This window comes from Protomyctophum parallelum, assembly GCF_964188405.1.
Source record: "Protomyctophum parallelum genome assembly, chromosome: 1".
NCBI lineage: Eukaryota > Metazoa > Chordata > Actinopteri > Myctophiformes > Myctophidae > Protomyctophum > Protomyctophum parallelum.
In genome coordinates, this window is record NC_139697.1 from 8,565,225 (window position 1) to 8,591,981 (window position 26,757).

At 42.6% G+C, this 26,757-nt stretch overlaps 2 protein-coding genes across 3 annotated transcripts; both read right to left on the minus strand.

Annotated features, from left to right (window-relative positions):
- Positions 1 to 16,294: 16,294 nt before the first annotated feature.
- On the minus strand, positions 16,295 to 17,485 carry LOC310856426 (isocitrate dehydrogenase [NAD] subunit gamma, mitochondrial-like; the record flags this gene model as incomplete). The annotated part of the gene is made up of 1 exon (XM_083761854.1): positions 16,295 to 17,485. The coding sequence occupies one exon, from the start codon at positions 17,483 to 17,485 to the stop codon at positions 16,295 to 16,297; it is 1,191 nt and encodes a 396-aa protein (XP_083617980.1).
- A 1,813-nt stretch (positions 17,486 to 19,298) lies between these two features.
- On the minus strand, positions 19,299 to 26,541 carry cdca8 (cell division cycle associated 8). 2 transcript variants are annotated; one of them, XM_083769343.1, is made up of 11 exons: positions 26,467 to 26,541; positions 26,067 to 26,182; positions 25,446 to 25,574; positions 24,352 to 24,392; positions 24,136 to 24,205; positions 23,857 to 23,933; positions 23,634 to 23,719; positions 21,728 to 21,826; positions 20,495 to 20,624; positions 19,930 to 20,016; positions 19,299 to 19,826 (listed from the first exon to the last, which is right to left on the minus strand). In XM_083769343.1, exons 2-11 carry the CDS (start codon positions 26,158 to 26,160, stop codon positions 19,791 to 19,793), a joined length of 849 nt encoding a protein of 282 aa, XP_083625469.1. In that variant the 5' UTR covers positions 26,161 to 26,182; positions 26,467 to 26,541; the 3' UTR covers positions 19,299 to 19,790. The 2 variants fall into 2 exon arrangements, with proteins under 2 accessions (XP_083625469.1, XP_083625470.1); XM_083769344.1 differs by having other exon boundaries at positions 26,067 to 26,185; positions 26,467 to 26,539.
- Between the last annotated feature and the right edge of the window lie 216 nt (positions 26,542 to 26,757).

Genomic DNA, 26,757 nt, shown 5'->3' on the forward strand with positions numbered 1-26,757 from the left:
CATTTCACACATAACAGTCCAAGGAGCTTGATCACTGATAAGGTGACTGATAAGTGGTATTTTCCAGATAAGAGGGAATTAAGTCAAGGAAATTTAAGGACGGAAGGGGTGGTTAAGTGACCTACCGGTAATCGTGTTGCAGTTTCCACTGAAGGCTGGGTCCTGACATCACTGCATTGATTGCACACATCTAGGAGCAAGAGGACATTATATTGGCAATTTAGACAATGCATGACATATTAAATCATTGTTAATCATTTTGTGGAGCATTTTGTGGATCAATAAAGTTACTTAAAACCCATTTTGGGCGGGAACCCCTTTTGGTGTTAGAATTATGTTATGCTTTAGCTATTGTAGGTCTGCTATTTTTGAAAAATCGAAGAACGACTGACAAACAGCTATATCATCCTTGTTCTCCTCATTCTAGGCTTCGTGACGAGTTGGTCACAGATCTACATTATTCTAACTTGAAGTTGAATAATAACTTAGTATTGGAATGTACAGTAGCAGTAGCTATCAACACACGGGGAGAGAGGGAGAGAGAGAGAGAGAGAGAGAGAGAGAGAGAGAGAGAGAGAGAGAGAGATGCTTCTGCATATGAGATAGACTTTGTCAGTTTGCACTGATATATTATTTGCCTTGCGACCCAGCGGCCTTGTATGCAACACATATACACACAGAAGGCCTTTTGCACAGCGGGATTGTTCATAAGTATAACGTCCGAGAAACTGGTGCTCCCGATAAAACAATTAAGAAAGGAACTACTGCACAGCGCACTTTGAAATATCAATCTGCAGACTTTAGAACAGCAAAACCATAATATAAGCACATCTCTACAGCTAAGGTAACAGAAATCAGTTGACTTAAAAGAGGCAGAAACTGCTAGGTGTACAGCATGTTACATAATTAGAAACTAGAGGCTATAAAGCAGGGTTTTAATTTCTAAACTATGGATCTGCAAACCAAAATGGGTCGCAAGCTTGTTCCCCATGAGGTCCCTGGGTGACAACAACAGTGACTTTAATGAGCCCTGGGTCCCGCAGCAACAACAAATTCAATCATGAATTCTCTCACTATAAATGTAAAGACTGAAGGGGGGGGGGGGGGGGGGAGTTTAAGATCCCCTGGCACATATTAGTCTTGTTTTGGTGAAATCTGCCTTTAATTTATTGCTTCTAAACTTTGGACGGTAAAAGAACAGAATGGGAGCTCGAACCATCTGGAGGAAGTTGCTGAAATAGCCTGACGGTAATGAGATGGTGAGAGCACCTAGATTTTGCTGACGTCCATAGAACTCCCCTAACCAATTAATAATAAAATTCCCCCTATATCCCTCCTTTGTCTCATCTTCCCTCTCTCTTTTTTCAGATGAAACTGTAGTTAATTCTTGCTCTGAGGGCGTCGAGTTCCCATGAGGGAGAAACTATGCCCGGACAAAAGGTTAGAGAGAGTTGAAAGACCATGAACCCCAACCTTATTCACTCACTACTGATTTATTACCCATGTTTACATACGATAAACCAGCCCAAGGATGTATGTGAAAAATACTATGACATTAGGATCAGCTTTGTGGTTATGCATTAAGTTAAAGCTGTCTGTCTGTCTGACTGAAGGTGGACTGTGCCCAAATATGTGCCCATATTTAGGCACAGTCCCTACATGCCAGACATCGGCACCAAGAAAAAATACATTGTCTACATTGTCTAAAAGTCACACCTGTATTAAGTGAGGGGCACTCTTATACATCTATTATACATCCTCATACATCTCATTCACAATTTGTGTCCTCACTTTTGTTTTCAATGTTTGTGTTTACACAAACACTCAAAATATGGCCATTCATCGTCAATGGCATTCAATGTTTGTGTTTTCCCCACCCCTAAAAGCTGGACATGCCCCTCAAAAAGCACACATGTGTGACTGTGAAGTGAGCGGCACCTTTTTCATCGTGATGATGACGTATGATGATGTATGATGATGACACGTGTGTGTGTGTGTGTGTGTGTGTGTGTGTGTGTGTGCGTGCGTGTGCGTTCGTCATTCAGTATGGGCATTTGTAAGGACACACAGGAATGGCTCAAAGGGGTTATGACACAAGGGTTGAGAAGAGGTCATACAGTAGAGTACAGTGAACGGTAGCTTTGACAAATGGATAGTGAACCAGGTTAGGTCAAAGGTTTCCTGCACCAGGCAGTGTAACCTCCTCCGACCAGCTCTTACGACCTTCCACTCTCCATTCCTTTATAGAAATAGACCAAAGATGGATTTGAACAGAGCAGAGGTGACCGGTGTCATCTGGAAGTCAATCAAGGGCTGCAGAACGTATAGGGCCGTTGTGGCCATAGCCCTACCAGAATACCAGAATTTAGATTGTTTTTGTAATTAATTTTACCTGCAAATAATCATTAATACCTTATGTCCACGCACGCACGCACTTACGCACGCAATCAATAGTAAGAGCTGTGGCAGAACTGGCCATGGGAAATCATGAGGAACGCCGTTTTAATCAGATGGATATTGGAGTGGCCACTGACTTGGAAAATCTGCTACTTGAAGGTGCAAAGGAAGATGTTGCTTTGCCTCGAAAGACAACAGAGACCAACTCAATGCATGTGAATTTGATTCCTATTGCTTAGCTTACACACACACAACTCGCTATGTTTGCTGACATGTGATACATCGTGAATGCCATAAAACAAGTTCCAGGGGCCAAAAACTCCTTCTAGCGGGCAAAGGCTGCTTCATATCTCTGCGTTCCAGAATGACCCAGTAGAGGTTAAACTACCTGATGTATGGCTACTGCCACAAAGAAAACCTGCCACAAATGGACATTTCATCAATTGTGGCAGTTTGCTCAAAGCAATGGGGCTTTCTTTTGAAACTTTTAAGTGGTGTGCCAATAGTGCACATATTTTTGTCTCCACCAGGCCGAAGGCATGGGGAGAGAGTATGTTTTCCCTCCGTCCGTGTGTGTGTGTGTGTGTGTGTGTGTGTGTGTGTGTGTGTGTGTGTGTGTGTGTGTGTGTCCGTCCGTCCGTCCGTTAACAGCTAATCTCCGCCCTCTCTTTTTTTATAATGGGAGAATTGGCACTCAGAGCCTAAACTGGTGACCACCAGGTGGCGCTGAAGGAGTTTTAACCCGGTCGATGCCAAAATTTGCACACACACTCTGGATGTCAACGATGAAGCTCTGCCACATATTTTCCAGAACGGCCTGTTATAGTGCCACCATGAGGCAGCTTTTCACCATTTTTACCTATAACTGCACCAATCTGCATGAAATGTTGCATGCACACTCCTTAGAGGCCAAGAACAAACCTTTGACATGAATATTTCACATCTGCCTTTTAGAGCGCCACCAGGAGGCCGACTTTTGTAAAACACATTTTTGGATATTACTCCTCCGGATTTTGTCCAAAAATCCCGCAAATCGTTACACAGTATCTCCATAGTCATGTGCTCATGACGGATCTGTCCGATATTTCATATTCCATCCTAATTGGCTAACATTGGCTTTCAAATTTTGCAGGATTGGCCCGTTTTGAACAAAAAGCCTGAAATCATGAACGCAGCGTGCAATTTGACGTGAAATCTTTCACTCACTTTCCTACTGAGCGCCACCAACAGGTGGATTGTGCGTGCATGTGTGCGATCAACACGGATCTGCACCATTTCCCATATTCCATCCTGATTGGCAAAGATTGGAACAAACAAACTAAAAACATGTTTATATTACTCCTAAATATTCCTATCCTCCTGGTGGAGACCTGTGCCCAGAAGGGCACTTTTTCTAGTTATCTATGTATTGTTCTTTGTGAAGGTCAGGGAAATGGTTGGGCATGGGGTGAGTGATGGGTCCTGTGGAAAGTGTGCGTGGGATTCCAGAGGGAGACAGAAGTGAAAGTGATGCTGTACTATATGTTCTACTGTATGTTGGTCTGTGATAAATTGTCTCGATAAAGTTATACAAATTATAATCCTCAACATATAAAAGTACCTGAGCTAGAAGAGCTGTAATCATAACCCAAATAACAAATGAGAGAAAAAGGAGGGCGATTATATTACCAACAACAAATACCGTGGCCCCAAAACATTACATCCCGTTATGTGGTGCCTGGCTTCAACGATATAGTGGCTGCTGAATGGAGACATACCAGACTGTGTAGCCTGATGGGGACAGATAGCTTCACTAGCATCATTCTGTGTTCACTGTCAGGGTGCCCTGGAAGGAGGAATCGGTTGTGTATTGATGGCATACACACGAACACCTGAGAGAAGGAAAGAGAAGACAGTCCTAGATAAGTGAGGTGACACAATGAACAGGAGTTGCTTCAAAGTCAAAACCTCAGGTGTATTCTAAATTGGTTCGTCACACTGACAGCATTTAAGTGATTTACTGAACAAACTCTGACGTTAACAGACCAATCATTGTTCAGACGAGGGCTCATTAATTCAATAACTTACAGCATGTGTCAATTTGATATAAATATTGTAACGACTCTGCAAAAGACCTGGCCGTAACTTGCTCCTCCAAGGGAGCTAGCTCTCTTGGCGTGGCTTGTTGCTTGCCTGATCTACTGTCTTTTGCAGGGTCGTTACAATATTAACTAAATTGATTGACATGGGTAATCTTTTCTATTTTAAACCTACTTTTAATTAAAAATGGCATTGACAAAAAACAAAAAGAAAACAGATCCATCTGCCACTTGTCAACATTGATTTGTTTCCTTATTTTCAAGAATCTAAGCTCATAATCCACTTCCATCTTTACAAACAGGACACCAACAATGGTTATTTTCGTAGCCAGGACTGCAATCGGGGATAAGGCATCCATTATCCCGCAACTCTGCAAATATGTAGCTCCCTTTCCCACTCCTCACTTTCTCTCTCCCTCCCTCTCTCTCTCCACCATCCTGTAAAGCCTATAAATCACATGGTGATAGATTGGCTCCAGTGGGAATGTCTCACCCCAAGGCTTGGAGCAAGGGTAGTTCACCACATACGCCTCCTTCTTTGTTCTGACACCAAGCCACTGCGGGATATTTACATGAAGGGCAGATTCTAGTCATTCTGGCCTGAAGCAGTGGATCTGAGACGTATATTTGTGAAAATATTCCAAGGACAGAAAATAAAAAAGGCGACAATAACAGACATTTTTGTGGGAACAAATTGTAGGTTATAGTCGGGTTAAAGGGGAGGCATACTATCATCCGAGGTGCGCTGCGGGTCGGGAGAGGGTTGCGGTTAGGTTTAGGTGTCTGCCCCGGGGGAGGTTAGGGTTAGGGTGAGGGTGAGGGAGGAGGTAGGTTGTCGTTCGGACCAATGCTCCGTCGGATGAAAGTACTGCACTCGGGTTAAAGAACTCTTACTGTAAATATTGGCAATAGCAATTGTTCCCATTTATAACGTGGCTTTATGAGTGTGTTGCAATCTGACTGACAAATCAAACTAAGTGTTCATAGCAACAAGACCTGAAAAACTGAAAGACCTAAATGTGTGAGGCAATACTACAGTATACATTTGTTCAAAACTTGCACTCAACTCCACACACAGATAAATTGGACCCTTAGATTCAAATGACCTTCATCTCCACCAGTGAGCCACACTGGAGAGCTTGTGGAAAAGACGTGTTGAGGAGCATCTCACCATCCATCACACCTCGCAGGCAAGGCAACACAGAGGTGGTTATCACTTGATTCTACATGGTCATTTCACTGTTGTTTGCTTGGGTCCTTAACTCCAGGCTTATTTCATGGCAAAGACAGGCTTCACAGTCCAAACAGCAGGGGTATGACATACAGTCTTCGTGATGACTCGGTTGTAACACCTTAAAGTTAATGGCTATAGATGCAGATAGCTATAAATAGCTAAAATATGATCCATTCCAGTAAGACAGACAGACTGACAGACATACAGGTAAGCTAAATGCATATATATATATATATATATATATATATATATAACTTGATGATTCTCACCTTACACACAGGGTAAGGGACGGGTAGCTGTAGCATTCTTAACCACTTTTAACCTGGAATACGCATTTTGGGCTGATTTTATATCTACTACTACTACTGCTACTATGTACGTATAGGGCCTATACGTTTTACAATTTAGAACCAGTACCTAGTCATAGCCTATACTATAGGCTATGACTAGGTACTGGTTCTAAATTGACCAGTCTGGGTAGAGAAAGGTTATTGAATACACAAGAAGCAAGGTTAAAACGCATTCCTCCATACTGGCCATTCAATTACATCTTAAACCTTTATCTGGGCTCAGCGGTCCAGGCACCTTGGCCGGTAGTCCGAGTCTGGCAGTGTGCCGCGGGTTTGACTCCCGATCCCGACGGCCTTTACTGAATGTCACTCCCCCATCTCTCTCTCCCCCATTTCCTGTCAGCCTACTGTCTGTCCCTCTATAAAAAAAATATAAAATAAAAGGTGAAAGCCACGGAAAAAAAACATAAAAGAAAAAACAAAGTATTTAACCTTGACTGATAAGTGTGGACGTGCTGACGTCTCACCTTGGTTAATTTTCCGACACTTAACAGTCAGCAGTGTTAAGACTAATTCATGCTCCGTCGCACAACGGTGTGACGTGCTGAAAACAACAGACCTAGTACAAGCCCCCTTGTTACGGGTGCGACTCATTGTGGGCTTGTGGCCTTGTGCAATAAGTATGAATGAGGCCAAGTATGAGTATTGATTGAATATCACTACTGCTCAACTGCTGTGAAGTAAAGTGTCAAATCAATGCACAAAAGACTTGCCGCCACCACCACATGGATACACCCCCACCGCCCCAAAAGTCACGTCGTCATGGTCAAAGTAATTAGTGTCAGCACAGTTGAATGCCCCCTGAAATTACTTTTTAGCAGTTAATATGACAATGATTTATTTCTCAACTTGATGTTTGTTCTTTCTCAACCAGTGCAATGTTTTGAAGCAGTTAAGCAGTTAAGTGTAGCTCCTCCAAGGTCAGGAAAAGGTTATTCTCACCAGTCACCCTCACTTTCCTTTCCTCCAAATCATACTGTTCTGTGATTCCATAGCCGTCAAGCCAAACCAGAAATGCCAATCTGTCTATATCTCTCTCTAGTTCTCCGTCTCCTCTCTGCCCCCCCCCCCCCCCCCTCTCTCTCTTTCGGTCTCTTATCAGGACATCAAATCATTTCCTACCCTTGACACAAACGATCTGTGTTGTATGTCTCGTGTTTTAGAACAGCAGGAAGTAATACCGTTTCATCTTTCTTTGGCTCAGAACCAAAACGTCTGCCCTTGACGGATACTAGTTTCCTTAACGCAAAGGGGGAGATGCATGCAACAAGCCAGCAGATGGTGTGGGAGATGGAGGTGATCCTATGGGAACAACAGGGCTGTTAGATGCAGACCGCATCTCGGACCAGAAGCCCCAGCTTCTTCAGATTCAAGCTGGTTGGCCGTCTGTGGCTTGGCCAAATTTATTTTTGCCTCAGTCACAGTTAATATGTATACTATAAACTGAACCCTAGACACAATAACGAAAAGGATACAAAAAGGTTGTGTTTTAGACAGAGATAAACAGATAACCGCTTTCAATCTGGTTTGGGCATGTTAATAACATTTACTGTCATTTAGTAACACAAATAAATAAAAACAATTAAGACATTTACAAAAAAAGATTATGATCTACAAGATCATAATGCATTGCCTCGCAATGTGTTGTGTCATGTGTCTTCACATGACAAGGACGTAGGTCGTAGGTGGTATATATATAATATAATAATTGACTAAATCAGTTAAATTGGCTTACCACTTAACTCTGCATTTGTTTTTAAATGGTGGTACAGAAATAGTGAAAATAGCTATCCACAAGACAAGTAGGACTCGCATCGTTGAATTAATATCTTGAATAAATATATGAACATAAAATATAACATCACATGGATATTATTATCGGGATCCGCCTGGGAACCTCAAATGACGTCACATTGTAGGCTCTACAGAGCCGAACCGACTTTTATTCGGCTCTAAAATAAGGAGTATGAATCGGCCCTTAGTCTCTTCTCTTCAGAGCAGGCAAATGATCATTCTCAGATTTGTATGATGATCTGCCCCATCCATTCTCAAAATATTTTGTGCACAGACACGCAGACTGGACAGATTACAATAAACTGTGAAATCCTGAGCACGTGGACAAGCACAAGGATTATGGCCTGCCACACGCTCACAAACATATCAGACAACTGCCCAACTAAAGATTTCAGCTATAACACTAGGCTAGCAGTGGTGGGTTCAATGTGTAAACCAATAACGTCAGTGCTCATTTAATTCTGAGACTGTACAAATGTACCCATAAGGGGTCCCTTTGGATATATTTGTACAATCTCTGCATTTACAACTGGTTACAATTAGCATGAAATGTATCGCGGCTTCACTGCTGCAAATTGTATTGTGGTCAAAAATGTGCATAAGGTGGAGGGCGTACGTGCGTGATAGGATTTACCAACTCTTTGCACGTCTCGAGCCGAGCCAATCTGGCACGGAGGTCTCAAGGTTGACAGCTCTGTGATGCATGGCGGTGCAACACGGCTTTCCGACGGCGTTCAGTTGGTGTCACTTACAGCGAGGTCAGTTCCCCTGCACACACTCCTCCACTGGTTCTCTGTATTGAGTGCACAAAAACAAACAGCTGCAATGAAGGAGTGATACTGTGCAGTGTGCAACCAACCACGTTTGTGTGTGTGTGTGTGTGTGTGTGTGTGTGTGTGTGTGCAACTTTGTTCTTACATATTAATGGGACCTCTATAGTCAATTGCATGCTGAACATTTTATTCACAATATACAGTAGGTACGTGTTGTGTACCAAAAAGTGCCAATCCACAAGCTCACAGCGCATCGTGCTGTGCATATTTTCCGGCACTGTAAATCCTGCGTTATGGTTACATTATTACTTTTGACATGTCATTTAGTTCAGTTTTAGTACTGCTGTATGTCTACCATGGGGAAACAGTCAGCCTTGTCAGATATGCTCCCATTTCAGTGTGAGACATTTAAACTAAAATGATTATCTCACTTAAAATGGCTCACTTAATATATATTGTCACACTTAACAACAGTGACAGCATGAAAAAAACCCTTTACATGTATCCATGCATTCTTGTTTAATGTCCTATTCCATTTCATGTTTAATAATATTATAACTATTTTCTATGCATGATTTATTCCAGTTCAATCTCTGATATGCCATCTGACATACAAGCTATCACAAGTGAAATTACGCAGTAGAAAGGGGGGGGAGGGGTTATGGGAAGGTTACAGCGAGGCATCTGAGCATAAAGTGAGATTTTCCATGGAAAAACAGAAACCTGGACCCTTTGTCTCTCCTCTTGTCTGCTAATGAATTGGTTTGAGCCTGTTTTGGAGCAAATTACCCTTCCCTCTCCCCCTAATTTTCCAATTTGCTGTGTCATTTATATCTAATTGAGGACTGCACTGGGCTGTATTACTCTCACAAATAGGGTGATATACTTTATTGAAGGTCTGCTTTATAGAGGGGCTGGTTAACCAAACATCAATTGTAGTCTATACAAAAGCTGAGCATTTCTCTTTGGTTGGGGAAGATTGCAGAGGAGCTCTAATTATTTCTCAAAGGCAATCCTGCCCACGGCTCATTTTGGTCACTTTCCTTTCTTTTATTCTTTGATCGACTTAATGAATGGGGTGAAAATTCACTTAATTTCATCGCTACCCTCCAAGCGTTTGCATCTCATATTCATCCAACCAAAGAAAAGGTTGTTTCCAGTGTCCAGTCTACCCAGCCAGGCCAGGTCTGTCATACCCATAGACTGTAAAAAATATGGACAAAGCGTTCTCCGGGTCTAACATGAACGTAAAATGAAGCCTGTAATAATATGCTAATTCCTGATGTAAGTCGCCATCTTTCTAGATCCGTTTGGTACCAGCTGGCCATTGGCTGGCTCCGTTTTGGACCAGCTGGTCATTGGCTGCCCAGACAACGAGGCGGGACTTCCCCCCTTCTTCTCCGTTGGTTTTTATTTTGACTCGAGTGGGAGGAGAAGACTCTTGAGTGGGAGGGGAATCCCGATCATAGACTGTAACGGTAGCCACGCCCCTCAGAACATACGCGACTTTATGGTAATTTTTTTAATTAATGGGACCATAATTTTCCAAAAAGAATATTATGACATTAGAAATGAGACTTTAAACTAGTGACTGGAAGAAGAAAGTATTCATGACCATGTTTATTAAGGTAATACAGTCTAGGTGAAGTTGGGCCAAAATACATGGGCCTCTATGGAGCTATGGGGCTTTTTGGGTCCAGTCCAGCGCCACAACAGGCCATTATATGAACTACCGATTTCAAATGAGGCTTCACGAAATATCTGGCTGACTGCCCCCCTGGTCATACCGTATCACCAACACTACGGTATGACAGACCTGGCCTGGCTGGGAGTACAGTACACATACTGTACCTACTTACGAGGTATGAATAAAGTTAGCAACTTATAACAAGTCAGTTGTATCAGTGTCCTCTATGTCAAACCTCACAGCACACAAGCAGCATTTCTCCCTGGTAGATTTAAGCAAATCTAAACTACTTTATGTCGTTGACTCAGAAATTGTTAATTTGCTAAAAAGGCAGAATAATAAATAAAGGTTACTGTGAATGTTGTTTTGGGGTATATCATTTATATATAATATTATTTCTCCCCAAAACCCAACACCAAACATCCTGTGCCGTATTTACAGTGCAGGCCTATCACAAATCAAAGAATATATAGACAAAAGACAAACTAACTCAGGCAGTTCTACCACGCAGGCTATACCTTCTAACTAAGGCCCTACAGCGGCAATTCATGCAAAAGATGAAATCAGTGTGTGGGTCTAGTGTCCGCCTGTCATTTCTCGACCGTTTCGGACGCGGGGCGGCTCGCCGGAACTGGGCTTCCACCCTGGGCGCGTTCCTGTGGGTTTAGAAGTTCCGGGGACCCACCGGGGACCCCCACACGGAGTTACACCACTCAGTTCACACGGGTGTGATTTTCTTTTCTTTCCGAGAAGCAAACAGCAGATGTTCCTCCACCTTGTTCATGGTTAATAAGGTTGCCTAGGTGCTCTAGGTGACAGAGAGGCCACCCATCAAAATGCCAACAGACACCAGACAAACATACGTGTCCAGAATGCCTAATTCTGGGGCCCTGACACTTTTCTTTACCTTCAATCATGTCCTCTAGTCTATCCATCACTGAAACACCTGCCCATCACTGAAACACCTCAGTAGATCCTCACAAAGCCTGTTTTTTCTTAGTGTTGACCATGCACCTCAGCACACAGAACATCATACAAGTCACGGCCCTCAGTTGGGTCGAATTGAATGAGAGACAGTGGCAGACGGAGGTATGTGTGAATAAATCGATTAGAGGAGAACTTGACGGATGGGGTTTATAGGGGAGCACGACACACCAGAGAATTAATTTAGCTGGGCGAAAATGCCTCCGTCAGGTTCATTCATCTTGGCAGAAATTTTGGCAATTTCCCCGGGTCTGGAAACTCAATTAAGTAATGATTCCAACAGTTTGGGGAGGCAAAAAGCCATGTTGAGGGATACACTGCCTTCGCATGTCAGACACATGTGTTAATTATGACCGATTTTAGGAATACAACATCAGAGGGGGGTGTGGGGGTATACAGAGGGAGGAGGAGGAGATTAAGGCGGAAAGAGTTGAGCTACAGGAGATAAAGGATGGCTGGGGCGGAGTTAGTATGAGAGTGGAAAGAGGAGTCGGTGTGAGGGTGGGGACGCACAAGACACTCAAACACAATCATTATTTTAAAAACACCCCTTGTGTAAAACATAAACCAGCATGTCACTGCGCAATGCTTGGCCACATTCCATGGTCACCTGCTACGCGTCTGAGTCTGTGTTCTGTGTCTCACCCACCCTCCGCCTGGAGTTCCAGTCCCTCATCCATAACGTCTGCACGGATGATTAATGTAGCGGGGGGCTCCGTGACCTCAAAATCCACCCAATCCATACCGCACCTGTCACTGCACCATTGCCCCTCTCGCTTACTGAAAACCAAGCCATCCGTGCAAAATGGCAATTTTCCACCCACCTAGAGAACAAAAAAAAGAAAAAGAGGATGCAATCCATTCTGCGGCAAAATAAGGGAAATGCGATGATAAGTAGAACAGGTGCGCGAGGGCTCAGTGTTTGCACTAACGAGGGAGTTGAACGGCATGCACCGCTGACCACAACAGCTGTGGAGCTTGGGATGCAGAGTTGGGCTTTTACCTCTGGCGCGCAGTTTGCACAGCAAGAATCGGCAGATGATGGAGCACTTAATAGGGATACAAATGGAATGAACCAGGTCTGAGGTGGAGCAGTAGCAGTGCTAGCGCCCATATGTTTGGATAATACTGCAACAGGGTTCATTTTAACCCAAATGTAGCCAAATGGACCCGTATAAGAGTCCATTTGGTTACATGTGTACACTCTCAGACTTACAAATGGATACATTTACACAGAGGTTTTTACTGTGTATCGGTGTCGTGTGATGCAGGGGGGGGGGGGGGGGTTGGGGTCTACCTGTGCCTAAGGTGATGCCCAGAATGACCTCTACTACCCGTTCATTCCCAGGAGGAAAAACCTAACGAGCTCATCGCACTTAATTCTTTCTCTGCCTCTAGCTGTTAGCATAAATTAAGTTAGCCTATGCCACCATCCGCGTTCACTTTAAGAGGAGTTTGCCCACTCCCTCGCCCAATAGACACAATTTAGTATTATTAGCACACAGTGTTTACCTCTCGCCAGAAATGTTTACATGTCGGGAGCGACGTGGTACAAAGTCACGAACTTTGTATGGCTGAAGAGCCACCATGGACAGCTCTGCTGGATTCCGACTTATGGAGGTTCGAAAATCCTACTGTTAACCGATGTAAACGGAGATCAGATTTAACGTCCCATGCATAGCAACCGGATCAATGTTAAAAGCTGCCGTGGGGCTCAACCATTAAATACAGTGGGGTCTGTATATATACACGGACCTAGCAAATAACGTCCCCTAGCGGCGGGGTACGTACTGTATATATACGGACATGACAGAAAAGTAATTAACGAAGCCTAATGAGCCCTTAATTGGCAGCATTATGATGTCCCTGAAGGTCAGAGTGCAGGCAGGCTCTCATGCCAGCAGTGGAACGGTTTGGCACTTCTTCCTGCCAACTCATAACGTCACATCACTCACCTCCGTCTCACTGGGAAAACAGAGTCACAGGAAGATATGGGGAACTTGGATGAGTAAAAAACATATACATATATTTGTCGTTTGTTTAGGGGGGAAAAGCAGATCTCCAAGCTCACAAGACGTTGCATTTAGATTTGCTATGTTTAAAAAATAAAATAAGCAATCATCGTCGTCATCAACAACAACTATAATGATGGTTATGGGTGAATTCAGGCTGTGGATAGAAGGCAGTGGCATATAAGTCTTAAGAAGTGAATGAATGTGTATGAATTGAATATACAGGACCATAATGGAAACCTATCCTTTTAGAATTACTGTAGAATTGTGCCTCTGTAGGCTACTATTTTGCAAAATGTTAATATAGTATAAAATCAAATGACTAAAAAAATGGTTTGTTCTTATAAAAATAGGTTTGAGGTAACCAATAATAATAAACAACCTGCCATAAATAACTAAATACTATATTTACGGCAGTTCTGTACAGAATAAAGGTTAGGTTGACCGTGAAGAACTTGAAATTGTAATTGAGGTTTTACTTTGTTGCAAATTGTTGGTAACAACTTAAAGGCACGACCTGCGATTATTACTGAAAAGCTCTGATGGCAAAAACAGCCAGACGCCTAGAAATATATTTCCCCCTCTACTAAAGCATGCAGCCACAGCAGATTGAACAATAACACGAAAGTACATTGTGTTCTTGTTTCACCCTAGTCAGAATCGATTGATTTCTTTGATAAGAGTTTAACCAGCCATCACACTTGCACTACTTCATTCAGTGCAGTTGCCAGTTCATTATTGCGTGTGTCAGTGTGTGTGTGTGTGTGTGTGTGTGTGTGTGTGTGTGTGTGGCTGAGCAGCCTAGCTGTGCCCTGCTGTGTGACAAAGGTTGCCCAAACTATGCTGCACTTCTATAATGATATGCTGCCGCCACCTAGTGGCTGTAATGACACACAGAAGTGTGTCTTTACAGCAGTGGTTTTCAACCAGTGGTCCTTGGGGGGTTCCAGGCTTCCAGCCTGACATTTAGCTGTCCCCAGCTAAATTATGGAAAGTTGGTAACCAAATGGACATTATAGATCTTTAACTTACGGGTCCATTTGGTTACATTTTATGCTCTCATCTCATGAGTTAACTTGTTAGCCTAATACTTAAGTAGGCCTATGTCTACAAAATATTAGAGATTATTGTTTTGTCTGTTATCTCTTCTATGGTACCAACATCAATACAGCATGGAAATGTGGACAAAATCTTATCCAACGGGTATACAAAATATTCTTTATAGTTTTGGGTCTGAGAGGCTAAATGTCATTAATATTAATGGTGGTGCGTGGCGTGGCTCAAATGTTAAATAAATAATGGACCTAACTTAAGAGTTAAAAAGTCCATGAAGTCAATGGTTATTAGTCCAGGGGCCAATAACTGAGTCTGAGATGTCATGTCGCCCACCAAGCAAGGTGACTATACTTTTCCCCATTCTTCCTATAGTTCAGTAGTTTTCAAACATTTTAATTTCAATGTCCATTATTTATTTGCCTTATGTCTCTGTCCACTGGCACCGACACAAACAGACACATGGGTAGTGTAGCCTAAACCCAGAGCCATCTCGCTTCACCAGGCTTTCCACCTCTATGTATGTAGCCAGGCGCAGTTCCTTCACAAACACACACTAAACTATAGTCTACCGTCTATAATACAACAAAACTACATTTGTTAACCTGCTCAAAAGAAAATCTTCTGTTGTATCCGCGCGTAGGCTACAGCACACTTGAAAACACACACGCATAGGCACGGCACAAACGCCAAGCAAATGTTTTGAGAGGCTGAGAGGCCCGTCGCCCGCATTATCATAAATAATTAAAAATAAATATAGCTTGTAGGCCTATGTCTCTCCTCCCTTTCCTCCAAAATAAACGGGACTCGGGACCAGGTGGTGTTGAGCGAAAAAGGAGGCTAAAATATATCCTTTTACAGAATTACAGTGAGTAGGTTTAATGGAATTATGGAAATATGGCATACTTGAAGAAAACTAAAATAAACCCACCTCATAGTAACGCAAGTTTGGCGCTGAAAAAACAATGGTCCACTCTCCAGGCCACTGGACGCTGGTCTCAACTTCAGGTTGAATTCACTCAAGCACACAGCTGGAGATGATAGCTTTAAAAGTGGCGCGAACCTGACTGCTAAGAGGATTTAAAGTAGCCTAGCCTACCCTTGGTTCCTCTTAGCAGAGCAGCCAGACCTTGGCTTCTAATCTGAACTGTATACTTTCCTGTGCTTTTTGAGTGGTGGGAGCAGCAATGTCCGTGTTCCCGTGTTCACCTATGTGTTCATTAATGAGCATCATATAATGAGTACCAGTAGGGGCGCTGTTTGCCAGAAAGAGAGAGACAGGAGGGCAGTGCTGCACTGTTGCCTTTTCGAAAAGTGAAGACGGCTCGCCCCAAGTTTGTACACTCCTCTCCCAAACACACACAGATTAATTGGGTGCATCTGGGAGAGGGTGTGCCAAACACCGGGAAAAAAAATTCATGATGTGTAGACTATGTAGGCTACTTAATGTTAATGCCTACAGTATGAGTTATGGAAAGATGGTGTGAAAGGTGTATCAGTTGATGTGATAGACAAGCAAGCACTGTGATATCAAACTTGAACAGTGGCCGGTGTTAGATCTAATGGCGATCTAACACCGGCCACTGTTCAATGGTGCTAGTGATGTTGCCAATTTTCCCCAAAGGGAGTAATGAATACATTTGGTAGGCTAAATAGTTTCCTATGTTTGTTGGCAAAATATTAACATCTATATGGTTCAATAATAACAGAAATTCTAAATGAAAAACATCACAAATGATACTTGTGATTTTAAATTGGTCTAATAGTAAATTAATCTGGATGTAGAAGCAGCAATCATGTAGAGCGATTAGATTAAATAGGCAGCTACTGAAAAAAGGTTTTGTAGTCTAGGCTAGCTGTCTGTCTTTCTTGATGGTTAATCTTCTTTCATGCCAGGGCCACATTCTTGCTAACCCCCGTGGCCACCCTCCGCTAGGCCTGGTAGGCCAGCGGTCCCTGGCTTATCATCGTCTTGATGAACTGGACCACCTCTGATGTGGTGGCCTGACCCCCAAGGTCTGCCGTGTGTAACCTGGTTTCATTCATGGTGGTGAGGACTGCATTTCGGATCACATTGGCATAGTCATAAAGCTTGAGGTGGTCCAGCATCATGCAGCTGGCCAACAGCATGGCAGTGGGATTAGCAATGTTTCTGTTTGCAACACTCTTCCCAGTGCTCCTTGTGGCCGTTTCAAAGACAGCGTAGTCGTGCCCGTAGTTAGCCGATGGCACCAACCCAGGCCCTCCCACTAAACCGGCACACACATTGCTGACCACGTTCCCATACAGATTGGGCATCACCATAACATCAAACTGCTGTGGCTTGGACACCAGCTGCATGGTGGTGTTGTCCACAATCATGTCATCAAAGATGATGTCTGGGTAACCAGCAGCCACCTCCTTGCAGCACTGCAGGAACAAACCATCACCAAGCTTCATGATGTTGGCCTTGTGGACGGCTGTGACCCTGCGGCGACCCTTCTCCCTGGCCAAACTGAAAGCGTAGTCAGCAATCCTGAGCGAGTTAGCCCGGGTGATGATCTTAAGACTCTCCACTACCCCTGGCACAATCTCATGCTCCAGATTACTGTACTCACCCTCTGTGTTTTCCCTGACGATCATGATGTCAATGTTCTTGTGGCGGGTCTGGACGCCAGGGAGGGACTGGCAGTGCATCACATATGCATACAAGTCTAGGCTGGTGCGAAGGAGATTATTTCTGGAGTTCACGATATGAGGCGGCACGATATGATTTGTATCCAAGTTGCCTTTAAGAGCAACTCCATTACGGCGGATGGCATCAATGGCATCGTTAATGTCATCCTCGGGTGTCAAGGAAGAGTTGACATTCACCACCTCAAAGTCTACTGGAACATGGCTGTACCGGAAAACGTCACAGATGTGATTAAACAACTCTGGGCCAATTCCACCCCCAGGGATGAGTGTGACTGTATGTCTGTCTCCATGCTTAACCACAGGGGTAATATATTCTCTAGCGTCAGTCACCTTCTCTCTATGATTCACAAAAGTTGATCCCAATACTTTAACCGTATTTCCCAGAGATCCAATCCAAAGAGGCTTAATTACTTTGGACAACGAGAGTGCAACATTGGACACAGCCATCATTTGAAAGCAGGACGAGAAATCCATCCATCTAATAAATCCAGAAATCATCTTTACATACATGCATCTCTGTCACTTATTTACTGTACTTATGTCTATATATGGTGAGTCACAAAGTCTGCCAAGCTGATTGGTTGAAACACTTGCCCATACATGGAGATCCCCAAACTCTGAAGGTGACAAGTTGAAAACCCTGCACATATATGGAGATTCCTATGACATATTCACTATGACATAATACTGGCCTCCAAGTAACCTAATAACTACAGGTGTGAATCTTCAATGGCAATCTACAATTTCATTCGATTATGATTAACCCGTTTACGTTTCTATACTACAAGCATCGATCCCGTCCCTGCACATGCGGTTGACATATTATTTTGAAAGTGCATGTGCGCTTAACCATTCCTTCCCAACATTAACGTCTTTAAAATGTAATTAAATTGTAGACCAAAATAATTAAAATCAACCAGTGTCAAGTGAGGGGCGCTCTTATCATGTCATCATAGATCATCTCATTATCAACCAATGGTACATCTCCCACCAAATCACGCCAGCCAATCGCAATTTGCGTACTCACTTTTGTATTCAATGTTTGAGTGCCGTCAGCTGCAGAAGCAGTAGAACCGGCCAGTGCCGGAACCTCAATTCGTATACCTATTGCATGTTCTGAAGGGGCCGCATTGCCTTACTCTGTTATGTTTGAAACGCATACATTGCATGCGTCTCTGAAGTTGCATTCCCACAGTCCAGCCAATGACCTAACCAAGGTTTGACAGCTGATATCCTTCGAAGACATGACCAGTGTCATTTTCTTATATGAATTATGTCTTTATGGCCATATAACTAATTTAATTTAATTTAATAGGGAAAGAACAGGTTAAAACTTTAGTTTTACGACAAGAAAAAAGCCAAACAAACATGAGAATGGTTGGACAATAAACCATATTAATAAAAAAGTTATTTGTAAATATTACACGTATGAATTGTATCCTAGTCATACAGCCACCTTTTGTAATTTGCATAGGGTGGTAGCCAAGTTATGCTACAAGAGAAACTGGCCCACAGGAGATTTCAACCAAATTCTCTTTTGAGGTTATTTTTCAAACAAACATGGAATGTGGAACCATGTAGGCCCAGCTGCAATATCAAAGTTACTCACTTATTTCTGTTGATAAATCTGTTTAAGTGGAAGGCTATTTATCATGTGTTCATGATGTTTCTTCTATAACTGAGAAGGAATGACACTATAGGCTACATACAGTATGTGCTCACTTGAAACCTATTCAACCTATTCTTTTCTCTGAAACTTCATCATGATACGTACAATACTATTGGGGGCCATCTGAAATATCTGCCCATTGGAAAAAAGCAGCCCTTTGTATTTTCAAAGCCACATTATATTTCCACTTGTGTTCAATCACAATTTCCTACATCTTTGGCTTTGTCTCACACATGCCATTCCCTTCTGAGACACTAGATGGAAGTGGTAACTCACCAAATGCATCAGTTAGGATGAAGAATGTTTCTGCCAGCCAAGTGCTAACAGACATGCATCTGTACTGCCAACAATTTGTGGTAATCTCATTAGCACACTTTTAAACAGGGTGCAAGTGATATTTTGTTGAAGTGCAAAGCTATATAGCTATTATGGCATCCCATAGTAATAATTAATATAGTGTTTGTTCAGCAACATAAGTCTCCTCAACTATCCAGCTGTTTTAGAGTAAACTAAAGAGTAAACTAAAGAGTAAAATATTTTACAGGATAAATAAGTGAAATGATTGAGCACACATTGTTTTTTCAAAATGTATTTTGTAAAATTTAATTTAATGTAATAAACTGCGAGTCAAAATAAATTTGAATGTGTCTTTGTGTCCATAACAAAATATACTACCAGAACAACTTTTTAACAAAACACTTTTAAACCAAAGAATATCACATCATGCTCCAAGCATAAAGATGCATGTAATTCTAGAAACTGCTAAGATGCAGCATATCTGCAGTATTTGTGTAGTGCAAGTATATACAGTATATACTGTATATGCACAGTACACACTGACACACATATACAGTATTACAAAAATGAACATAAATGGTCATCTAATCTAAAATACATTCTTAAACTCAAAGAGTGAAAACTCCAACAAACCCAAAATAATTCCAATAGCATTGGAATAGCATTTATATATACATATTTTAGTATAAAATGATAAAAGTATGAAATAATCTAAACAAACCTCAACAAAAACAAAGACGACCCTCCCCGAACATGGCCAAAGGGGTTTGACGCTCTGCTAAATGCTCATTGAGATGGTCCACAGAATGCTGCCAGCTGACTCTATGAGAAGAAAAACAATGTAAAAACAAATATTATGTTTGTGTCCCAGCATAATGCAATACATAGCTACAAAAAACGATTACATTGAATATGTGTTCCATACCTGTAGCTGCTGAATACTCCTTAGAGCATTTTCATCAAGTGAAGAAAAATCTATAGAGTCCATCTGACTTGCCAGAAGCTGAATGCACTAAAGTAGTTCAAAACAACACTCAGTTAGTTCAGTATTGTACATGGCAATGCCCCATTAATACTTGTGTCGTGTACCAAAAATAGCCCATCTACAAGCTCACAGTGCATCACATTGTAGATCAGATACTTTCAGACACCGGCACACAACTAACATGAATCAGGATTAAGACATGTCACAAACAACTACATAGTACTTCCATAGAGACGTTCCAATTGTCTCAATATCATATGACCCAAGATATATTATATACGCAATATTTGAATACATACAACGGCCTCCTATCTAACATGAAAAAACAACTGCCTACCATGCTTACATGTTAGGCATCATAGAACTACCATGGCGTCATTGCTAGATGTGGATGTCAGTGTAGGCATCATTGTTAAATAAATAAACCAGTGGAATACAGAACCCTGGAAAAAGGCAGCTAATGACTACATATTGTATATTATGTCAATTACGCTTAAGTCAATACCTCTCCGTTGCCAATAGGGACGCTGATGACAACATCCTCAGTAGTGGGCGCCACAGGAGAGCCGTTGATAGACATGCTGTAGACCCTTTCTTTGTGACGGGGAACTCTAACTGCAGGGGTCTTGGGAAGCCTGAGGGCAATAGGGAGAGAAAAGTGAGCAATGTATCCACGTTTCAACAAATCTGTTATTTCCTTGAAAGAAAAGGCACAAATATTCCCCATGGCATAGTAAATTGAACCAAGTGAATTGAATCAGTTGGCCCGTTTCAAATTAGTCAGGCAGGGGCATTAGCCGACAGTCCCTGCGTGTAGGCACACCGATTAAATGGTGCATTTATATAGCGCCTTTATCCAATGTGCTTTCCATAGACTGTGCATTACATTCACGGTCCATTCACACACCGATGGCACAGGAAACTATGCAAGGCACTAACCTGCTCATCGGGAGCAATTAGGGGTTCAGCGTCTTGTACAAGGACACTTCGACAGTAACTCTGGGGGAGCCCAGGATCAAACTGGGAATCTTTCAGTTCCAGTTCCAGTGCGGCGTGCGGCCGCTCTACTCCTGAGCCACTGCCATCCCCCGGCCAATTACACAGCAAAGTGGCAAGCACTTTAAAGACGAACTAGAGCGTCGTCATTATTTGCAAGGTTTCTCTGGTTTTGTCAGAGACGGTAACATCACCAATGCAGCAGGTTTCAAGTATAATGCATTACTACTAGTCTACTCCTCACCAGTCATCTCAGCTGTCAGCTCCTGAGTACAGCTTAAAAACAGCATGACAACGGTCTGCGGCACCCCAGTATTCAAAGAACAATCACTTTTTCAACCGGAATAAACTGCAGGTTTATCAGGGGCGACTGTGGCTCAGGAGATAGAGCAGGTCGTCCAATGATCCGTGGATCGGCGGTTCCAATCCCGGCTCCTCCGGTCTACATGTCGAAGTGTCCTTGGGCAAGACACTGAACCCCAAATTTATCCCGATGTGCTGGTTGGTACCTTGCATGGCTTCCGCCACAATCGGTGTATGTGTATGAATGTGTGAATGTAATGCACATGTAAAGCACCTTGGATAAAGGCGCTATATAAATTTGCACCATTAACCAAAACACAAGCTCTCACTCACTTAGTGAGAGGTGTCTATTCAGGCTACACTTTTGTATTAGTTGTAATTATTGAGACATATTACCCCCCCTCCCCCCCCCCCCCAATATAACCCACTAAACTCTTACCTAGGGTCAAATTTTGGAGTGATCAGTGGAGTAGCTCCTACAAGTAAAGAAGAGTCCAGCATGTTCCTGGCAGGTGTAACCAAGGGCTTCCTGTTGGATCTGAACACAGATTCTTGTTAGCGTTGCAACAAACCAGAAAGACTTTTAGTTACGGACATTGATTGAATGGCACATGGTAAGACAATAAATTAACAAGCCGCCTTTTACTTTTTACATTTTTACACAAACCCCCCAAACTGCATTTATATGTAAAACACGTAACTTTTTCTACATGCATGAATCACATATTATCAAGACGTTTCACATTCCCGTCAACTTCGACACAATACATTTGAGAGATTCAATTCGATCTGATTATTATTATCATAATTCCAGTCAGCTCCTATTCCGTTTGCCAGAGAAGCTTGCAGCTTACAACATGGAACATACCGTACATCCGCACATTTTTAGAGTAGCAAATTATTTTTTACGCCTGAGGAATCAATATTACTAATGAATTGCATTTTTATAGTGCTTTTCCAAGTGCTCAAAGCGCTTGACAATGGTTCATTCATTCATACATTGGGAGGTGACTACTCCTCTAGATGCTAGACTACAGGAGTCGATATTGATTGCGCAAAGCAACAAAATCGTGGTAGAGGCTAGACCCCCCCAAATATCACACTCAATACATTAGAAATATAGAGCACCGAAGTCCTGACGTTACTGTCAGTAGAGGGCGTCAGTCCCCAGGTTCGTGTACTTTTTATTTGCATTGTAATCTCCATAGGGGGATTTTAGATGGCCTCATATAAGAACTGTGTTTGAAAAATAAACCGATAACCCCGGCCTTTTCACTCATATGGATATGAAGCATCGACTGAAAGTGGAAATGTACAAATATACCCAAAGCGTAACAAAATAAGTGTTAGAAATGAGTCAAACAACCCAGAGACTACATTTCCGGGTAGGCGGGTGTCTGCATCTGCCCGTTGCACAACAGAAACTGAATGTTTTATTAAGTTTATTTTTATTTTATTGATATTTAATGTTTCGTGGTTAGTACGAGTCGAGTCACCACGAGCTGAGCTTACGTCAACGAGGAATCTCAGGAACACAATGTGTTAACAGCTGGGCGTGAGCCGCGTGACGTATATTAGCAGCGACATTGCCTATGTAGTTTCAAGGCTTTTGTGGCCACATTCATTCCATTTTCTCCAGAAACTGGCTGTATCAAATATGAATGGACATCATTAACGACGCACAGCCACTCCCCTGACAGAAAGGCCAGGGTGGTTTATTTTTTCAAACAGTTCTTATATGAAGCGACTTAAAAATCGCTCTATGGAAATTTCACTGCAAATAAAAAAATACATGAACCTGTGTATTGGCGCCTGTTTCAGTAGTCAATAAGGACAGACTCAGTCTGGGCGTTTAGTGTTTATTGTGGCCCGTGTCAACCATTCCATTCACAGGTTCATTCTGAAGTGCACCGATACATCCGGTTATATAGTCGATGGCCTATCTCATCGATCTAGCCCAGTAACATCTTCCTTCACAAATAAAGCATTTTCGATATATTGCATAAATGTTTCACCACCATTGTATTTCATTCATTGCATTTAATTTATTTTCCTTCTTTTTCTCCAATACCTTCAGTGCAAATCCTAAAATTGATACCCCCCCCCCCTCTGTCCCGAGTCCCCCGCTTGTGGGTGTGTGATCCCTTTCACAGAACGAGTCTATCGGGTGGTCTGGACAGCCGTCCAGCCCTTGTATATACATGACCCTTTGGCAAAAGTTCATCCACTTCAGGCTCGGTCTGTAGTGCGGGCCTAATAGGGTCAGTAACAGTAACGGTAACGGTAACAGCACCCTCTACTGAAAGTGACGTCAGACTTCGGTGCTCTATAGATATCCATCTTACCTTCTAACGGAGGTGTTCTGCTTGGTGACAGAGCGGGCTGCAGTTTTTTTAGCTGTAGTTCGAGGTGGCTTCTTTGCAGTTCTTCCCTGAATCCCGAAACACACAAACCGTTAAATCAACCACTGTCTATGGTAAAAATGCAGCTGCACATCTACTTCAACTTCATGTCTATAATATAGTACATCTTTTTTCTGTGTCTGGGCTTGTGGAAAACAGTAACCACCTTCTTCACTGCCACAGTTGGATTGTACTCATCATCCTCCGAGCTCGACTTGGTTGGGGCCTTTTTCTTGGATGCTGCTGGAAGACAAAATTCGAGCAAAGAAATGCGCACACATGGTAAGTTTGTACATGATAGCCGTCAAAAGGATAAAACACAAAAAAAGCTTGAGAGCTAAGCTTGTGTGTGTAAACAAGGCGTGCTGTTTGCTTAATATCAGCAGTATTACCAGTAATGGTCTCTTAGGACAGATGGGTGGATGAGAGGCTGTACTGCACTTACTTTTCTTGACTGTTGGAGGGATGTCATGGACCACAGCCAGGACAGTATCAACCTTGGCAGCCACATCTCTCTGTAAACAGACAGGAGAGAAGCTAGATATGAAAATCACTGAATGTACCAAGGCATAGGTAACAGTGGTGGTTGTCCGCCTACACATATGGAAACAACTAATCTGGTGCACTATCTGGTTCTGTTCATTAAAACCACTGTTCTCACCGTTTCTTGATCCACTTCTTGTTCCTTGGCTTTCTCTGACCCTAAGAGAGAGGCAGATACCAAATAATGAATGCTAGTTTACTCACTTTAATGGGAGTGTCGCTATTCAGATTTGATTTCACACTTCAATATTACAAACAAGGGCATGTCTCTAATCACTAATACCCTTCTGTACTTTCACCCACCACCACCACACCACTCTCTACCAGCTCAGTGGCCTTGTGGTTAGAGTGCACAAAGTCTCTGAAAAATGGGACCCAGTGCCTCCCTGCTTGGCACTTAGCATCAACGCTTGAATTGAGGGCAAGTCCCTGCGACATACTAGCGTCATATCCAGGAGGTAGCCCTGCAACATGACTGCCATGATGATTATCATGACAGTCATGCAGAAACTTTGCCCTGTTTTTTGCACTCGCCTATTAGTCTGTATTGGCAGGGCGGTCAGCGTACCTATATCGAACACACCGAGTGCCACCCTCCTCCCGACCGATAGGGGCGCGTAGTTGAAAGCCAATAGCAAAATAACACCTCGGATAAAAATGATTAAACAACGCGGGATGCAGAAATTCTAATCGCTGGAGCTGCAACTAACTAACACCCGTACGGTGGGACAAATTGTGAGTACTTTATATTTGAAATCTGAATGTTTATATATACGGAAATCTTGTAAATGCAGCGAGCGCAAAAAACAGGGTGACGTTTCTTCATGACTCTCGTATGAATACGAGTCATGAACCATGGCTAATCCAGGAGGGTACGTATACATTAAGCTCTTTAGGACAAACCCATGTTATACTTCCCAAAGTCTCAGCTCTGAATGCCCGACCTCACACACTCCATAATCCTTCTAGTAAGACAGCAGCTCACTCTGACGCTTTACATAGCTGGAACCAGTGGTTTTACCACCTGGATCTCACACCGACTTGCTGTGACAAATTGATCATTGAATACGCAGACTAATCTTCTTTAGTCCTGAAAATGTAGACTACACCGTTGTCGCTGCATTAAAAATGCCAATAATGAGTAGTTTTCAGGGCCTGTCCAATTAAAAATGTCAACGTGATTTGTTCCAGATGAGCTTTATGCATACTTACTGTAATATTCTAACCAGTTCATTTGTCTGATCTGCTTGGGAAGCTTGATCAGAGCCATGTCGTAAGCGTTTTGGGATTTCCTCAGGAGGTCATTTTTCTTCACTTTCAGCCTTTCAACTATAGCCTTCACTGTAGAAACGAAAACAGTTAAAAAAAAACAACGGTTAGTCATTAATTATTATATTTCACATTTCTGGAATGTAGCTAGATATTGTTACACAATAACATTGATTGTAGGGGGTCATCAATGTCAGACAAGTGTCTGTGGCAAAACTTGGGAGAGAACAATGTACTTTATTATTTTGATCGTTAAGATCCAATTACTGAATGTCAGTCTCCAGGTTTTCTTGATTTATTATGACACCATTAGGAGTTCGCCAGTACAACAGTGGTATAAGGACCCATTGGTTCAATTTGTACACAATGGTCCATTTGGACCACCCTCAAGGAAACCTGATAGTCCCTCAACCCACTTTGAGGACGTGTTTCTAGTAATATTTGTATGTCCTTGGCAAAAATATAATTTTGACAAAAATGTCCAAAGCAAACATGGCGATGAACCCTGACTGTAATGTAGTCATCGTTTCTAACGTCTGCGCAACAGAATGATTTTCACGTTACCTTCGCCGTCGAAGTCCTGAAGGAAGGCTTCCACCTTCTTCATCTTGACGTCGTCGTGTTTTTTTTGTTTCGTGGTCCTTTTCCTTGGAGCCATGGCTGTGTGTATGGCGGAACGGCTGCTGACAAGACAATTGTGTTGCACAGTAACATTTAAATAACGCTTGGTAGTCACTCAGTCAGTTGGCACCCATACTCACTGCCGTTTAGTTAAACGTTAAACAGCTACCGTTAGCAACAGCAAGCTAACGCTATTAGATGAAAAGTGGGCACGTTTGCTAGGCTAGCTGACTGACCAGCATATTCATTCCATCATAATCTGGCTGCATACACTGTGTCCTACATAAAATGGGAATGTACACAATTGTATATGTGGTCTGTATGTATATTACCCTTAGCCTACCGTATTAATGTGTGTTTTGTTGTGTTGTCTCGTCGTGTTGTTGCTGTAACCGGACGGTGTCCCTCCTCTGGGTTTAACGGCCTCACTGCAAAATGAACAGAACTTTTCGAATCTGTGGAGAGGGAGGAGCCAAGTTGAGCGATCAGCCAAACAGGGCGCTTTGTTGAACTGCGCAACGGCGGACTTTCATTTCGACCAATCACAGCATAGAACGGCCGTGTTTACCAGTGGTGTAAAGTAATTTGTACTTTACTTGAGTATTTCTAATTTCCAGTACCTTTACTTATTTCA

Coding starts and splice junctions, on each gene's coding strand:
- cdca8 (XM_083769343.1), bottom strand. CDS start 26,160: ATGGCTCCAAGGAAAAGGACCACGAAACAAAAAAAACACGACGACGTC. Junction 24,206..24,351: donor AAGAAGTGGATCAAGAAACG/GTGAGAACAGTG, acceptor GTCTGTTTACAG/AGAGATGTGGCTGCCAAGGT. Junction 23,720..23,856: donor CAACTGTGGCAGTGAAGAAG/GTGGTTACTGTT, acceptor TTCGGGATTCAG/GGAAGAACTGCAAAGAAGCC.